General features: G+C 37.1%; 1 protein-coding gene across 31 annotated transcripts in view; it reads left to right on the plus strand.

Moving 5' to 3' along the window:
* The window catches only part of GPHN (gephyrin), a 240,785-nt gene that overhangs the window by 197,637 nt on the left and 24,427 nt on the right, over positions 1-18,721 (plus strand). For all 31 annotated transcript variants that reach the window (XM_072337125.1, XM_072337092.1, XM_072337096.1 and 28 more), the window contains 7 exons: positions 1,377-1,514; positions 5,723-5,815; positions 7,939-7,994; positions 12,963-13,082; positions 16,784-16,842; positions 17,061-17,214; positions 18,362-18,483. In XM_072337125.1, the coding sequence (XP_072193226.1) occupies positions 1,377-1,514; positions 5,723-5,815; positions 7,939-7,994; positions 12,963-13,082; positions 16,784-16,842; positions 17,061-17,214; positions 18,362-18,483 (742 nt within the window). The remainder of the gene's footprint in view (positions 1-1,376; positions 1,515-5,722; positions 5,816-7,938; positions 7,995-12,962; positions 13,083-16,783; positions 16,843-17,060; positions 17,215-18,361; positions 18,484-18,721) is intronic.

The raw sequence follows: 18,721 nt of genomic DNA on the forward strand, positions 1-18,721 counted from the left end.
GTTCTCCCTTGGTATTTCTACATCATCCCATTTGGCTCCCACAAATAACCTCCTGTTACAGGCAGATCCATTCAAGATATTTCTACAAATATTTTCTTAATCTTTTGGCTTGTATCTGTTGCTTCTTTGTGCATTAGTGAAATGGATCCTTCACTTCTGTTGCTCATCTTTGTTTTCAAAATCCTTCAAAGCTTGCTGTCCCTTGTTTATTCTCTCTTAGCATCAAGAAAGCAAATACTCTGCTGGCTTCATTTTCAAACAACTTTTTTTCACATTTTCTTCCTTATGTTTGGGGAAAGCAAACTTCTGTTGATTAATCCTTCTGTCTTCACTCACATCAGAATTTAAACATCGCTTTGCTTGCAGTCACTTTGATGACTACAAAGTCTTGCCCATGGATAGGATGCCCACCTACTTAAAACAGTCTGTTGTTATGACTCCCATCTTAACTTACACTGTAAATTCACCAGAACAAGGTCCACTTTTATGTTTTGTTTGCGCACAGATTATTGATAGTATTTGTGGAACATGATTATACATGTACTAGTAGTGGTAATGATCTGTGCTAAATCAGTAAAATCTTTATAGATTTCTGAGTTGCCAGTGTTTTAAAGACAATACTAAAATCCTTATTTACAGTTCCTTTTGTTGGAACAGCATCAACAACTGCTTTAAATTTCCAGCCTTTATACAGTTTTTGACAGTGCTGTTGTCTCTTTTCTTTGCTAATTTTCACATTCATACCTGATACAGTTGCTTATTTTATCTGGGTTTAGTTGTAGCTGGGGAAGAAAAGCGATTTGTGTTTAAGATGTGATACACAGAATCTTCTGTATACCATTAGAGTCAAAGGTGTGGCATACTGAAGTTCTCTCCAAAGACATTATTGTAGATTTCAAATGGGAAATGGAGAAAAAGAACACATAATGGAACTCATCAGGTCTGAATCTGACTGTCAAACTGCAGCTGCCCATCAGAAGGCTGTGGAAACAATCTAGAAAGAATGGAATGAGTGAATGATTTTTCCTGTGCCGTAGAACGGAGTTAGCTCCAGATTATCATTCACCATGTTAGAAACTGCGTCCTCTTTGAAATGTTTCTGTTTCTGATTAAATGATCCTTTTATGCCTATCAAGACTTCTGGTGTATATTTCATGTCAAAAAAGGATATTCACTTTTATAAATGGTTTCATTGCTAACTGCTTTTTGTTTTTAATCTCGCTTTTGATGCAATACCTTCCCAGTGTTTGTCATACATGTGATAAGTAACTAAATTAATTTACCCCAAAGGGCTTGATGTACTTCAGCAAAGTGATGAACATCACTGTTTACATCTATGCATAGAAGCAAAAATAACCATAGTGCTCTCTTTTCAGGTCACAGTGCTGTTGACATTACCAAGGTAGCAAGAAGACACCGCATGTCTCCATTCCCATTAACATCTATGGACAAGGCCTTCATCACAGTCCTGGAGATGACCCCCGTGCTTGGAACAGAAATCATTAATTACAGAGGTACTTTGCATCTAGTTGGATTTTATGTGAGAAGTATGTGATGGTTATTTTCCATTTTTACAATCTTAATTGCTTGTCCTTCTAATAGTTTTTATGAGAGGTCTGAGACTGATCTTCCCCAACAGAAACTACTTTAGGAAAGACAATAATTGTGGTAGAATTCTCCTTTCAAAGTCAGGAGAATGTGAACTAATCTCAATCGTGCTTCCTCAAGGAATCTGTGATTGAATTGTAATGAAATCTATGAATGAATTTTCTGATAATCTGTGGCATATGCAACAAAGCTGGAGCCAAGAACCCACAGTTTGCCTCAGTGCTGGATGTAACACTGGATTTCTGTAGATGCCATCTGGCTTCAAAATGAACTACAATGATTCACTCAGTTCTTTCACTCTAAGAGTCTTACTTACCCCCTTCCTAATTGGACATTAATGACTAAACCTTGAAATACAAATGAGACTGAAGTTTGTAGGGATGGGGAAACCTTTAGGGTTTTTTCCTGTTTTTCCAAAGGTGAGGTGATGAGCAAAAAATAGCAGCATGACAAGCCTAAAGAGTGAAAATGTTCAGGTCCTCAGTAGAGTCCAGGTAGCAGAGAGGTACAAATGGTTCCTAATTTGGATATTCTGTCTTCTGTATTGAAAGTTCAAGGATTACATGTCCTTCACCAAATCCTTGTTCTGCTTCAAGCCTTTGAGATGTCTTCACGTTGACAGACTGATTTATAGTACATACTTGGTAACAGGAAGTATATCTCTGAGAAGATACTGCATATACTGCATTCAGAATAGGATCAAAACTGGACCAACAAGAAGTATGCATAATACATACTGCTCTTTCATAATGGTATGCAGTTTAGTATGCCTGGGCATACATGTTAGACCTCTGTATTCTGGGCCTGATCTTTAGGCTGCTTTTAGATGAAAAGTGTTAACATGCATTTTGTGTGGAAAATGACTGTCAGTATAGGTAAAATACAAAGTTGTAACGCCAGACACACTGCCAATTTCAGTCCTGCTATCATTTGAATCCTCATTTCTTTCTGACTTGTTTGAGTTTCTTATTAAAGACTACTTGCGTTGAGAGTGGTGAAAGTAAGGAATGGTGCTGCCATACTATAAAACTGTTCCACATATCAGTTCTTTTTGTTGTAATGTGCAGTATGAAGTCTACTACCTTTATTAATTTTTAAGAACATTCATCCATTACTTGCCACCTAGGAATTTTCTTCATGTTTTCTTCTTGATGTTATACTGAACATTGTAATAAAAATATAGAGGGGATATAAAGAGTCTTAGTAAACTAGGACTGTTTATTAAAAGAGTTGGTCATTTACAGGCCCAGCTTCCTTTTTTTGTGGACAGGAGCTATGTTGCCACTGAAATTAAAAATGTAGCTAAAATAAAATCTATTAGGGAATCTGTTATGTTCAGAAAATGAACATAATTCTCACACGGTACATATAAGTTACCATTTATTTATGTGTATACACCGTTCTTTTAGGCCAGTGTAGTAGAAGTCTTCATAGATCTGATCTACAAACTTCTTTATTGGAATTATGGTAAAATTCAACAAAGTCAGAGCCTATATCATGGCCTGCTGCCATATGCTTTGGCAATGGCAAAACAAAACATTTCACACAAGCAGCATAAACCAAAGGTGTCTTAAGCTTTTCTCCACCTGCTGTTACCCATGTCTGATATGAAGCCCTCAATTAGCCTTCTATTCCAGCTGGATGCAGTTACCTAAATGGTATTTTTTGGATATACAAGGTAAAGTCTTTAGACAGCATGATAGCAATTATCATTTTCTAGATAAGAAGAGGAAGTTTATTTGATACTAAAAGTAGAAAGGAGAGACAACCAAGTCCACATACAGTTAACAGGCCATTAGTCTTAAGCCTCAGAACTGAGGAGTTTTGCTGATTGCGTCCAACAGCTTTCTTCTCAACTTCTGTAGAGTTTGAACATGCTTTTCTGCTGTTGATTCATTCTGAACTTGTCAATTATTTTTGTAGCATTACATTTTCATATCGCACTGAATATACTGTAGTATTTATGAACTGGAAGTTGTACAGTTCTAGTGCAGTACCTGTCATCTCGCTGCTTTATCCCAGTACCAGTACCCTTAGAAATCAAAATTCTTCACAGACCTTACCAGTTTCACCAGTTGAGCTTTAGAAAAGAAATACTCAGATTTGAGAAGTTTCATGTCATTCTCAATTCTGCATTAGAATCAGAAAACTGTGGGCATCTCATGAAGCAGCTTGATGACATCAAAACATTTCACAGTATGTTTTCTGAATTGCAATTAATTAAAATAAAGTCAAACGGGGTATTTCTTAAATGATTGTTCACATAAAGGGGAGTAAAGAAGTGCTTCAGATTGTCCTTTAGTTGCTGACTAGCTTCATTTTAAATGCGCAAGACTCTGGCAAGTAGTTCTTACATTTTTTTCTGCTTAATGACATTCATTCCCACTACTGCCTTGCCATTTATTCACTTCAGATACTGCATGGCAGCATGCCAGGAACACACTGTTCAAATTTGCTCTGATTGGTGTGATTTTGCATGCAGACGAGAAGTAAAATGAAGATACGACGTGCCTACTAAAATTAGAAGCATCACTTTCGTACAGGATTCCGCGTGTCTGTGAGCAGAGGTTGTTTTCACCAGGCCTTTGAAAGCTGCCGTTTCTGTGCTATAATTCAAATGTCTGGGTTTTTTTCAGCACAAATGCTCAAGCTTGCAGTAAGCTTTCTAATAACTTCCATATTGTGTTTGTAGTAGCCATCACAAAAATGTTTTCTTGGTTGTTCAAATAAGTTTTACCAGAATCTTCATGGTAAGCTGTATTTCAAAAATGCAACATAAATATTTACTTGAGGCTGACTAGTTGGTACATGAGTGCAATGATGTTAGAGATACTATGATTATAAATAATTGCTTACTAAATCACATTGTGCTCATAAGTAAATCATACCACTTTGCTAAGGCTGAACATTTCCAAAACACATAGGTGCACTTCTTGACAAAATATGGCTGTTTACTTAGGGACCCAGTTAGGTCTCCTGCCTTCCTAGCAAATTCAGAGGGATGTAGATTTTCCTTCCAGACTGCAAAATGAGAAACATACTTAATTCAAATCTCTTGCTTTTTGGCATAACTGATATCCTACAACATGCTTATCCACACTAATTTACCTGGCAGGGGTACTTTTCTGAGTACTTCTGAATGCTGTCAGGTGGATTTTGCCTTGCTCCTGAGCAGTGGCTTTCGTTATAGAGAAGCTGCTTCTGCTCAGATGTACTGGAATCCAGCTGATTTCAGTAGTTCTGACCCTTCCTACTCCATGTAGTCAGAAATGTAATAAATCCTCTTTATCACCCTCCCACTGCATGAAGGGATAAGAGACATATTTTCCACTCCATTCCACATCATACAAAAAAAAAAAAGCTCTTGTTGGCACTGTGAAAGCAAACAGGTAAAGTTCACAAGACTGAGGGCAAAGTGGTTTGTGTTGGTCACTACAGGGAGGCAGAGCCAAATTACAGCTCATCAGTCACAGTTGCTAAGTGAAGGGAAGAGTATGTTTGAAACAGCTATTAAAATATTTAGAATTACTACGGTGTAAATTTACTTAAATGATCCTGACACTTTTATTCACTCATCCTCTATTAGCCAGAAACATTATCAGCAATTAGGCAAAGCTAATCTATTGCAAAACTCCTTTTTCAGTTTACCGAAACATGCTCACTGTTACTGTTTATGTGCCATCCTCTGGGCTGATTCTGTTACCTTTCATGTTTTGCACAAAAACTTTAAAAAATATATAAATTAAAATAGAGAACCACGTGTAATTTTAAGAGATTTCAGGATATAGAGTATTTTTTTTCTGCCTGATCACACATCAGAGCTATTACCTCTGCATTTGGTTACATGGCTTTCAGATCAGCTGTCAATGTTTGTACCGTTATGGATCATTAATTGCTGCTCCTACAAAATGATTCCAGTTTATTTGTTGTTGTTTTTTTTTTTTCTCCATTTATGTAGAGGTTTGACAGAAATCAAGAACCTGCGAGATCTGTTCATGAGGTCTCTCACATACACATACGTTTCATCTATCAGAGCACACTGCTGCCACTCTGTTTTCTTTTTCACTAGTTCTAATGACATGGAGCGTTGTCTTTTCTCTTTTCTCCTTTGTAGATGGAATGGGCCGAGTCCTTGCTCAAGATGTATATGCAAAAGATAATCTACCGCCATTTCCAGCATCTGTAAAAGATGGCTATGCTGTCAGAGGTAAAATCTTTCTTCTTTAACATGCAGTATAGAGCCAGTAAAACTACTTTTCAACATGTCTTTAGTTCATTTCCATGTTTTTCCAGTCAAGCAGCACTTGTATTTATATCCATCTATGGGTGTTTTGCTTAAGATTTGATCCAGTTCATTTCTGGAGTCATTGCTACATGCAAAGCAACTGATGTGAAGGAGGTTCAATTCAGATCTTTTAAATGGATACATGAACAAAAGAACATCTATGTGTGCTCACGGACATGTACTTTTGTTGTATTGAGTTCCTTGGAAACACGAAGAATTCCACGAGAGTAACAGAATGTCCATTTCTGAACAATTGATTCTTCTATTTCTCTCTTGTTGATTTCATCAGAATTTTCTTATTGCAGCTGTTACTTCATTGAACTATTACAGATCCAGCTCCCTATTTGTGCATTATTTAGTGACTGCCATAGAGAATTTTGAAAAATAGGTATCAGAGAGAGGCACCTCAAAAGAAAAAGTAATTTGTACTTCAGAAATCTTTTGGTTACTGTATCTAATTGAGCAGTAGGGTATTAACAAGCAGGCTTGGAGCTGTTTCCCCAGAGAACTGAATCTATCTTCTGCTTTGCCAGTAGGTGCTTTTGAGCAAGCTGCTTCTCTATGTATCCTTTGGTTTTTATCCTTTTTAAAGGATGTCTGAAGATATTTACTTAAGTATCTGTAGAGAGAAATTAAAATATATATGAATGTGATTGAACATTATTCTGGTAGTGATATTTTTGTGGTAGCTGTTGAATCATTGTAACACCGTGCTGAAATTCAGACACAGTACCCAACTTCCTTTTAAAGGCATCAAGGATATTTTCTCTTCTTTTGGAGGATAGTATATTTTTTGGGTTTCACTACTGTATTCAGTAGTATTACATGCATTATTCAAAGACAAGTTCTGGTAGGGTCTCTCTGATTGACTGGAGGAAAATCAACAACAACAAAAAAAGGCCAAATGTAGACCAGAACAGCTTTCTCATTACAAAAGAATTTGCTGCTTTACAGGAAAGTTTCACTTAGGTAAGAGTGCAATTCAGTTTTAATGCCATACTGTCTTTATGACTGTATATTTAGCACAGAAACTGCTAATAAACTTGAAAAATCAAATAACAGTTAATTTGTAAAAGTCTCTGGACCATTTCACAAAGAAAGCAGTATTGCTGGTACCAACTGCTGAGAAATCACAGGTTGGAGATTCCTGTGTTTTATGTGTTCTGCATTCTTAGGTTATGCTCATTCATATTTTAAAGATTTTTACTACAGCTATGAGAACTAGAAGCTTCCTTCATTTATAATGGAAACTGTGACTTTTTATAGTCTTTTGGTTCTTGCACTGGAACCTTCAAAGAAAACATCACTAATGCAGCTTCACTGTAAGACCTTTGAGGCAGGCAGAAGCTTGAACTTTGCTAGTAATCATGCCTTCAGTGTCCCTGTAAAAATACCAGCTTGACTAAACTGGAATTCCTGAACACTTTCAATTTGTTAAATCAACTGTCTCTGACTTTTAACGTTCAAAGTGTCTTCAACAAAGGGTTTAAGGCAAATTGTTCAATGCTACTTCCTGAAATCACACACACACAAAAAAGGTACAGAATGCAGATTTCCAATGCAGCCCTATTGCCCTTCAGAAAATGCAGTCAGTGTAGTCTGTAACCACTGCGCTTGTCCACTTCTTCCAAAAGCAGAAATAGAATCTAGAAACATCAATAAAGCATATAACAGGCTGACAAAATCTGTGATTCCCGTGTGTTGGTTTCACATAGAGAAAATGCTGCTCACAATGGGACATTCTTATACATGTAAGCTCATGAACTCCCTCAAGTCTTTGTTATTGATGTAATTTCTCCTCATCTCTTAATCCTGATTCCACATCACTGAGAAATTTTCTGTTAAAAGTACTATGGCACCTGTAATTTTAAAAATAATAAACCATGACTTAAAATAGAAAGTGTTTGCAACACTTCCATAAACTCTGTTGTGATGAAACTGAAGAACTCAATCTTGCATCACTCTTTAGCTCTCCCGCTCTTAATTTCTAATACTGTCACTAGTTTTGGTTCAACTTTCACCATTTGTGTTGTCCATCTTAACAGCTGCTGACGGCCCAGGGGATCGATTCATCATTGGGGAATCCCAGGCTGGAGAGCAGGTAAGTACAATTTCTTTTCTCATTTTTCTTCTTATGTGTATTTTTTTCTTGTAAGGTATTGCTTTGTATTTTTACAAGCCTCTCTAGGGCTTCCAGACTCAGTATTCTTGGAAGTGGCAGGAAGTAGGACACAGCTGTAAAGCCTCCTGCTGTGTGCCTTGGGATGTGATTTCAAACAGTAAGGTAGTACGGTTACATAAGGAACTAACAAGGATATCCTAAAATACTTCAGAGCATTGTGCTGACATGTCCTATAGGAGCACATATAATAATGTTCTGCCCTAGTACAAGGTTAGAGGATATAAGGTTTCTTGTGGTATTAACAGTTCATAAACAGAGAGAACCAAGAGTTAACCCTTTCTTGCTGACAGATTTTAAAAGGCACATCAGCCAAGAAACTGTTTCCACAAACTGCATATTTCACACTGATTGCTGCAAACTGAAATGTATTTAGAATTTTGTAAGAAGCCTTATAAGAAAGGTAATGATCTGGACAATCTTGTGGAGGCATCAGAAGCTTTATTTGCCTCACAGGTATAGTCTGCAGTATTGTTCCTCCTCTGTTTGCTTAAAGAGTCCTTGTGCTCTTCAGCAGATAAATGGATTGAGTTTAAGGGAACGTTGGGGTAGCATCCATTCATGACCTACCATGCCATATAAATATTCTTAAGTAGAGACTGCCATTCGTTGCCAAATTCAAGTGTACATTTGATAAAAATTTCTATACTAATACTAGGATGACTGATAGAAAAAAGAATGTGTGATGTTCTACCACTTTCATTATTCTGTCAGTTTAACTGTACCTGATACCTTCTGTTCAAGAGAACATGGGTTAAACTAAAGTGTTTCTCCAGCTGTTTCATGTCCCAGCATATAGTTCTGTCCAAAATCTAATGCTTGTGAAATAATGGATACATGGAGTAAGCAGCAGGCAAACAATGGATAAGCTTTGATGAGGATTTTGCACTGTGACCTGTAAAACTACTAAACCCAAAAGTCTCAAGTAAAGTAGTTGCATTTCAAATAGTTGTTTCAGGTTTTAGAAGCATTGCCTGTTGCAGGATTGTACCTTTTTTTTCTTTTTTTTCTTTCTTTTTTTTTTTTTTTTTCTTTTCTTTTACGGAGTTGAACTGCCTGTATTCTTAACAAATGCAACATTTGATTTTGCCAATCATGGTAGGTACAGGTGCATGATAAATAGATGCATCTCCCATCCATCCTCATGAACTATACTATAGTGGCATAGGCATTATCTCAATAATGATACTCATATGAACTTAGAGTAATAAATCTGTTATACAAACTATGTAAAATTAATAGTAGAAACATGTAGATTAGTGGTCCCAGTATTGTTATATCTGCCTTGAATTTTCAGTCTATATTTTCCATCATCAGTCTGAAACACGGAAGATAGTCAACTATATCTACTACCTTTTATATGATCATTATAAACTATCAAAACCAGCAGAGCACTCTGCTATATTATCATTTATATCATTATTTACCTGTCATCAATATTCTTATTTTGCTACTTAAAAAGCATTACAGCACAGTGGTGCTTACAGACAGTACTGGCGAGGCTGTGTGGACTTAAAACTGCCCACAGGTCTGAGGGGTTTTGATGTTCTTATCAGTTCAGCAGGTTTGTAGTGAGAGTGGAAGGGCAACTGGAAGATTGTTTCCCTCCTACAAAATTCAGAAGCTTAGAAATGTGTATCTACAGGGACAGTCTGTCCTACCAGATTAATCGTAATGGGGGGCGTGCAGAGAGAGAACAGTTCTGGAAATCCCAACGGCAAGGAAGAAAAATGAGGCTGTTGACCTCTGAATAATTGGTCAGAGGTTTTCTCTTGGGCCAACACATCTTCATGTACATCTCCTTCCCAAGAAACAATTTATAGCCATGGAAGTCTCCTCAGTCTTATTTCACCCTTCAGTCACTCTCAGCAGCAGCATACTGCTGTTCATGTTACAGACCAATTAACTGAGTGATTCACAGCAGGGAGTTCAAAATAGGTTTACATTTGACTCCTCCTGTAGGGAGAAAAAGGTTATGTAAATGCTACTTAGAGAGGAAGAAAATGGAACTGAGAACTACAGAGTGGCCATACAGCCAAGCTGGACACTTCTGTATCAATCTCTGAATTGCATATTATTTCCTCAATTCCATTTCCAGATGGTCATGCTTATATTAACAGACTTTTTTATTTAGCATTGAAGAAAACTTTCAGACACAACCTTGATTTGGAGAGGTTAGGGCACATTTGAGAGCACTAGTCAAGAGCCATCAGCAGACTCTGTGAAAAACTAGACCACAGGGAGCAATGATTTTCTTCCTATAGAGTTGAATAGCTGAGGATTAGAATTTCCTGGAAGACCAAAGATGTTTTTAAGAGGAGCTGTGACTAACTGTAATGGATGGATAGAAACAAGACATTTTTCATCTTTCCATTAACTTGACCCTTCATACAGAGAGGAGCATGGGTCATTGTAAATCTTACAGGAGAGGTGTATATTGTGCAAGAGAAAATGCCTGAGATGAGGCTATGCTTGACAGATTACTTCTGGTTTTAGTCAGTGATTAACATAGAATGCATTCTCAGTGCTGAAGGTGAAGGGTGGTAGAATCCTGTATTGCCCTATTGCAGGTAACTATGAGATCTCAGTGACCTTTAAAAGAGCTTCTGTGAAACTGATGCATTAATATGCTTTCTGAGAAGCAATAATTTCTTCTGTCTAGCACAGAAGGAAAAAACAAGCCCTGTCTTTTCTCCTGTCTTCTTTATAAAGTTCATCTGATCAAATTCCCAAAGGACAAAATGGAAATGAAATACAAGAGCAACACATCCGAATATAAAAACAAATGTTACTGCGTCATAAATTTGTTTAAACACTTTACATCACTACACCTCAAAAAATTAACTTCTTCATATGGTAATAAACTCCAAAAAAATGGATATTTACTGTGCATTTTATCACCACAAGCACTATTTTCTGGCAGAGTCCTATGCATGCATTTGTTGTCATTTTTGAGGCTGAAAGACTGTATTTTAAATGGGTGAATTTTTTATGCAAAACATTCCTCCTTTAACATTTGCTACTAAAAGACTAATTACTTACTAAGTTCAAAACAATATTACTTACTTGAAATGTACCTACAAGAATATGCAGAGGAGCTCCCACATTCCCAAGGCGTAAGTTCAGCTTTTTGCAACGTTTCTTTTCATAAAAATCAAACCACCACCCTGGACAGGATGATTTGCACTTAGTTTTAATCATATTCAGTGCAAATAGCTGCATCTCAGCTATTCATCAGCAGCTCCTTGAATAATCTCTGGTGAGAATTCTGTTTGAAAAAAACAAAACACAATTAAAAAGGTATTTCTTTAATCTTCTTTAGATGTAGGTTAGATGCCTACTTTAAGATAACATCAGTCTTGCTCAGAAAGCACATAAACCATGGCATGTTTTAACTGTGAACTGTTTTTCCATTGTATCTCAGCACTTTATGTTCTTTTCAAAGGCTGTTAAATTTCCTTTATGCTTAGAAAAGGTCCGGTATTCAATCAAATCCAAACTCAGTTATTTCTTGGGATGCATACAGCATTACTGTGGTAAATTAGGTACAACCCATTTACAACCTTTTCCTAGTGCCTTTGTGCCAAAGAACAAAATACAACAGCCTTTGACACACATTCCAAAGGAATATTCACATTTCAGACATTACAGCTGTGCTGAAATAGAGTAGAATAATGGACAAGGCAAACTCAGCTAAGTACATTTGAAACATTGGCCACCTGTCTAGAATTTACAGATGACTAACAGCTTCCTGTCAGAAGTCATAGAGTATATCACTGCTGTGCATGAGCAAATAATAGTGCTTGGGCATTACTACTTCAGGTAGCTATCAAATACATGCTAATCACACTCAGTCTGAGATATCCTGGACACACTCCAGCATTGCATATGGAATATAGAGTCAATCTGTACAGGAATTATAAATGCAGCATGCACAGAGTATGTTGGATTGATCATGGCTGTGTGTATCGTGTACACTAATCACAGTAAAACTCACGTAAGTTGGCCTTACTGAGGCATTGTGTGGAGCACAAAGTGGATTCAGCAATAAAATCTCAATTTTTATACAGCTTCCTTTAGGTGCACTTTATCACAAAGACTTTTGTTTTCATTATTTATTTCTCATGTAGTTGTGGTCAAATTAGAGTTTAACTCTGGACTTTGTATGTTTGTATTAAAATAGGCTTCCTGGTGTAGATGTTATTAAAACCACATCACTCGTTTTATTCTGGCACTTTCTATTCTTTGTATTCTTATAGTGAAACTTTTTGAGGTACTGTGACTTTACACAATGGCAGAGCATTATATTTTAGTCTTTGCTAAAATGACTTTGCAAAAAGAGATATTCTTTGTGAACTGATATTAAACTGTCTCTCACTATGAGGAAATCTGCTTAAAAATCAAACAGCAGGTTATATCAGAAACTTAGAGGTTTAGGAAGAGACCTACAGTGACCATCTAGTGCAGCTGCTGGATCTCTTCAGGTCTAACCAAAAGCTACAGCTTTTGACCTAAGGACCAGAATATTCTGCAGAAGTATTTTTCTATGGACATATAGTGGATTTTTGCTCATGTAAGTTTCTAAAGGTCTCCATTTAAGTCTGACATTTCTGAGCCATTGAGAATACCACAATATTGCTCCATCTGAAAGTTATGCTAATGATAGGAATCTATCTGTAAGGAAAAATGAAGCTACCTGATATGTGACCTAAGAGCCAGGTTCCTAGAGGTTTTCAGAGATGTTGGAGTTTGTTCCTGTCAATATCACTTAGCAGTATGATGAGATACATGCCTTATGGAAGAACTCTATTCCTTCAGATTACCTTCTTAATCTTCATACCGTATAAGAGTTTTCTATTCAAAACTAAAGCATTTTATTTTGTTTTTCAGCCAACTCAAACTGTGATGCCAGGTCAGGTAATGCGAGTTACAACCGGTGCTCCAATCCCTTGTGGTGCTGATGCAGTGGTGCAAGTGGAAGATACAGAACTCATCAGGGAATCAGATGATGTGAGTCACAAGTTAAAACTCATTTTGCTTTTGGTTGCAGCAACATGTTGCTCGTGGTGCAATCCTGTTAAATATGAAAGATAAGTCTTGTAGAAGACCTTTTCTGTTTATCTTAAAAGTTCAAGGAGTTTCACATCAGTTCCTAGTAGCAATTCTGCTTTTTTAAACTACAGTAACACTACCACAGGTTTGCCTGTCCCGACCTGAGAGCAAATACCTCTCAGAGATCCATAGAATCATAGAATCAACAAGGTCGGAAAAGACCCTCAGGATCATCCAATCCAACCATCTACCTACCATCTATATTTCCCATTAAACCATGTCCCTTGGTACAACATCTAAATGTTTCTTGGATGCTTCCAGTCATTCCAGTGCCTAACCATTCTTTCAGAGAAGTAGTATTTCCTAAGGTTTGATCTGAATCTCCCCTGGTGGGCCAGGGCCATTCCTTCTAGTTCTGTCACTAGTTGCTGCCATACCAGCAATGTCCACCTCTGACATGATGGTACTATAGCACTAATTGCGTACACACAGTTCTCTTAACAAAGCAAAATGCCTTTTTGTGGTGGAGCACAGGCAATGTCTGTAGTCCACTGAATCCCAGTTTGTCTCAGACTACCTAAATATTCATCTCTCTTTTCATGTGTTTGGAGAACTCTTTCTGAAACATTACCTTCGCTTAGCCAGCTGTGATTTCAGGACACTGTTGTCATGTTTGCCATCATCTGACAGTTTTACCAGCAAGTAGATGTCTCTTCTTTACACAGATTTCAAGTTCAGTTTTGGAATGAAATGTGTGCGTGGTTCTCTGCTCATATCAGCCTTTGCTCTGCTGCTGTTCTGACAAGCTGCTCCACTTCAGCATAGCTACATGCTAGCATTGCAGATGGAGCTGCCGTGTAAGCACATGAATTCTAGCATTTACAGCTGAGGAAGACAGCAAAAACTGAAACATATTCTCATGCCTTCTTACTGTAAATACATAGATTTTTACATCTGATGAAGTCTGCAAGCTGTCTAGTCTGGCCTTCTTCCTAACACAGAATTTCTTCCTTCAGTCCTGCCATGAGGTTTGAGGTGTATATATGTGAACTGTATTTTCTTGTAAAATATGCCATTGGCTTTACCACTTGCTAATAATTCCATTTCCTTACTGAACAAGTTTTGCTTGTGGCCATTACCCACCTTATCATGACAAGATTATCACACTGCATAGCAGTATACATGATAACATGTTATTTCTTACTTCCTTCTTGGATGACTGTCATCCTAGATTCCACTGTTCATGAGTGTGTTCTCTGAATGTGCTAATAATATGGCTGTGTGCATAAACTCTGTATTTCACAGCAAATGGTCAGGCAACTTCACTGTCCTTTTCCTGCCTTTGAGTGTGAGGTAGAATCCTTCAGTTTTTGCTTTTCCTTGGATATGCCTCTCTGCTAATCCTGTAGTTCTTACCAATTAGTTAACGTGCTATTTTCATCTCCCTTTTTTATGCCTGGCTGGCTACATATTTGAAGAATGCTTTTCTTTTTACTGTTAAGAGCTTCTTCAAGGCTGGGATCTAACTGAGATGAAATCTCTCACATCTGAGAAATGTTCTTCTGAAAAGACAGAGTACTTTTAAAAGTGGCTCTTTGACCTCTATTTGTGACAGTAGTACCTAAACACCATAGCAGGGATTCCCCAAATGGCTGTCACAGTCACAGGCCTGAAATGAATAACATCTATTCAGTAGCAAGAAGAATTCTCATCAGTTTGCCACATGCACCGTCATTGAGAAATTAGTCCTTGCAAGAACATTTCTAAACCCTTTTTCTTTGAGTTTTTATGTCACCTCCTTGAACAAAAGGAGGTTAAAGTGATCAGTGAAACAAGAGATCCTGCACTGAGACTGAACATCAGTGTGCTGACTGTAGACAGCTATCAGAGTAAACCGTTCATAGTTCAAAATATATTAATTTACAGCACGAGAAATACTGCCTGATCCACACCAAACATGAGATATTCTCAACATATCTTTTTCTAGTCCCTACTCCTAGCAACCATGAATTATCTTGTATTTATAAAGCATTCTGGGACACTCATCAGCTCCACAAATAATAATCTCACAAATAATAATCACCACCCAGTTGTCTGCAGCCATACTTGGCACGATGCTTTCCAAACCTGGGATTGCTAAATTTCTCAAAAGCATTTTTTTTCTTGTTTCCAGTATTAGAGGGACCCTAAGGAGGACTTTTTCAATTACTCAAATGTGTCAGTAGCACTTGTGTTGATTCCCTAGAAACTGCCTAGCTATTTTTAAAATGTTATCAAAGCTGTGGAAAACTCTCATCTGACCAACCATCCCCAGAGTGCCATGAAAAATAAAATAATATTTAGACTAACATTTCTTGCAGATTTTCATCACAAGTCTCAATGGTCTTTTACAGAGTCAGACAGAAATAAGGGAGATATAAGAGTGTAGCACAGCCATTTTGGACACTAGCTGCCAAAAATAGTCTTTTCTCATAAACAGGAGGGACAAGGATTAAAAAAAAAAACAGAGTTTGTGTTGATTTGTTTATATTAGATATACTGTGGTGAAGTAACAAATAGGAACTTTTCCAAGTTCGTCAATGCTGTCCTTCATTTCCTCGTTTTCAAGGGTTTAAATTTACCTATTTTTACAATATACAAACAGAATCATAGTTTGTAACAGCACGTTACCCTTATCTTTGAATTTTTTCTTTAAAGCTCTGAGGCATTTGCTTTGAACTCAGAAAATGCAGTCAATATTACCTTTCAGAAAAGAAAGCAAATCTAAGTGTCCAGTACAACACTGTCTTCCCTGCAAGAAATAGTATTCCAAATAGCAATGACTCACCTTGTTTCCATTGCAGTACTAGCTCCTGATTTATAAATTTGAGGAACTTGGAAATATAAAATACTGCCAAATAATGTAAAAATACAGCCTGTGCCTGCTTAAGTACTTGTAGATTCAGTGCTACTGACAAGCTGGCGCAATCTTAAATTTGAGTATATTTATCATAAAACCATTTGCAGGTTTATAGATTAAATGTTAACGATATAGGTCACGTACCATTTATTGACACTGAATGAAACACCAAACCATTGAAATTCTGGAAAAGTAAACAGAAATATTAAAGTAGGCATCAGACTTTTCAGGACACTCTCCTGTTCACTGTAAATACACATGATGAATAGGCCTCTTCCTGTTAAGTACAAAGCTCTCAAATAGAAGTTTCCACTACAAAGATCTCAAAACAGTTAGAGCTTGGATCGTCTCCCTACCTTTTTGTGGATGTAGTGGCATTTTGTCAGTCAAGTGCTCTTTCAGAAATGCCATCTTTGTTATAAGGTTGGCTGAGAGGAAAGAAACCACTTGCTAGACCATTTCAACAAAACACAGGACATCACAACATAAAGGCATATAAACACAGGGGTCATAGAAAAGGCAGGTAAAACTATGCACTCAGTGTTGGTCCTTCCCTGCTGAACTCGTCAAAGATGAACTTCTTATAAACTTCTTTAGTTTTAACACCTATTGTTGCATAAAGCAGGAAAACAGTGATACTTAAATCATAAGATCTCAGTGTGATGAGTACTGTGAGCTGCCTAGAAATCTGAGATATCAAAACTGATTTATCTTGTTTGAATAACCCTGCTGACCTTACATGATCTCCTTGTTTTTATAGGGCACTGAAGAGTTAGAAGTTCGAATCCTGGTACAAGCTCGACCAGGCCAAGATATCAGGTCTGTAAACAGCCTGTTTCATAAACAGTGAAATAACTGTAGGGAAAGAAGGGATGGTGGTGATTTTTACAGTCATTGTTTAGCCTAAGTACTGCTGACATTTTGACAATCTCACTAATGATCATCCTTGAACATTTCTCACCTGAAGCCAGACCGATCAAGGAAAGATGCTTTCAGTCTCATTCTGTTTCTCACTTTGTCTATGCTATTATTTTCAGACCTATAGGACATGACATTAAAAGAGGTGAATGTGTGCTGGCTAAAGGAACTCACATGGGTCCATCTGAGATTGGTCTCTTAGCTACTGTTGGAGTAACTGAAGTAGAAGTTAACAAGTTTCCAGTGGTTGCAGTCATGTCAACAGGGAATGAGGTAAGAAAAATAACTTTAGAATCGAGGTCTAAATAATTCTTACCTTCAGCAGAATAGGAATACTGTTTTGGATAATGATTTCCACCCTATTTCCAAGTAGACTGGCTTTTTGTGCTATTGTAACTCATACTGACACAACTCAGCTCATGCCGATATAAAGTATGAAGCCTGTTGTATTTCCTTCCCCACAGGATCATAGGTTTTTGCTCTCTCACAAATCTCCCACACTGTATTTGCCAAAATTTTGGTAATACTTCCAGCCCTGTGCCAGCTGCTTCCTTCTTGCCAACCAGGGAGGAGAACCTGTGGGGTACTAAGGGTGCCAATTTATACTGCCAGTCATGACTGGAAGGGTAATTTCTTTTAAGCAGCACTCCTCTGTAGCTGTTGTATAACTAGCAGGTAACTTGAATGATACTGCAAATGCCTTTCTGCAGTATTGTATCTTAATATTTTCATTAGTTGTAGCCCATTGTAGCTGAAGTTCAGACAAACTCTACTAGCCAAAGCATCAAAACACAACCATTCTCCACTTTTGTTTATTCTCTACCTTACTATCTAACATTATTGCTGATACATTCTTATTATTTACCTCCTGTCAGTATTATATTGTCTACCCTATGTTCTACAAAAGAATTCCTAATGCATGTAAAATGCGTGTTTACATATGTGTGTTTTCTAGTAGAACTTCCAAAATACTCATATAAGAACACAGCTGTAGTTTCTGTCTGTTTTCCAGTGCAATTTGGATTACATCTTCATTATACAGTAGAAGATGAACTTCAAATTTTCTTTTAATATTTTTAAATCTGGATAACAACATCACTGAGGTTCCTGTAAAACCATTCAAGCACAAGGAATAACTTGAACACTTCAAGTTGTTTTTATATATACTGTTTGAGGTTAGAAGACTAGTAAGCATAAGAAGAAAGCAAGTTTTGCAACCATGGACCAACAGAAACTGACTAAGCAAGGTGGAGAATTACGCTTTATAAGGACATTACATATCTTATTAATTTAAATTCACTAAATCACTTTTACGACATCTGCCTGACAATGTCCTGTCCAATCTGAGGAGGGAAATTCTCACTCATTTGAAGAAACAATGCTCTGAGGAGATGGACTAATAGTATTCTTGGTTTTATAGCTACTGAATCCCGAAGATGATCTCTTGCCGGGAAAGATTCGAGACAGTAACCGCTCAACTCTCCTAGCTACTATCCAAGAACATGGCTATCCAACAATCAACTTGGGAATTGTGGGAGATAAGTAAGTACACTATGTTAGTAAGGATGTCACTTTGTATTCGTGTGGTTCACTTTATGGCACCTATGGAGAAAAAATATACTGTCACTCATTTTAAGTATCACTGAGTTGCGTCAGTACGTATCTCAGAGGAGACATTTTACTCTTTTCATTAAGTAATATTAAGAATAATAATTTAATATTTTTTTAATTGGATGTCATTGATCTTATTTTGCCTTCCATTTGTTGAAATATCTATTAC

This window comes from Excalfactoria chinensis, chromosome 5, assembly GCF_039878825.1.
Source record: "Excalfactoria chinensis isolate bCotChi1 chromosome 5, bCotChi1.hap2, whole genome shotgun sequence".
Lineage (NCBI taxonomy): Eukaryota > Metazoa > Chordata > Aves > Galliformes > Phasianidae > Excalfactoria > Excalfactoria chinensis.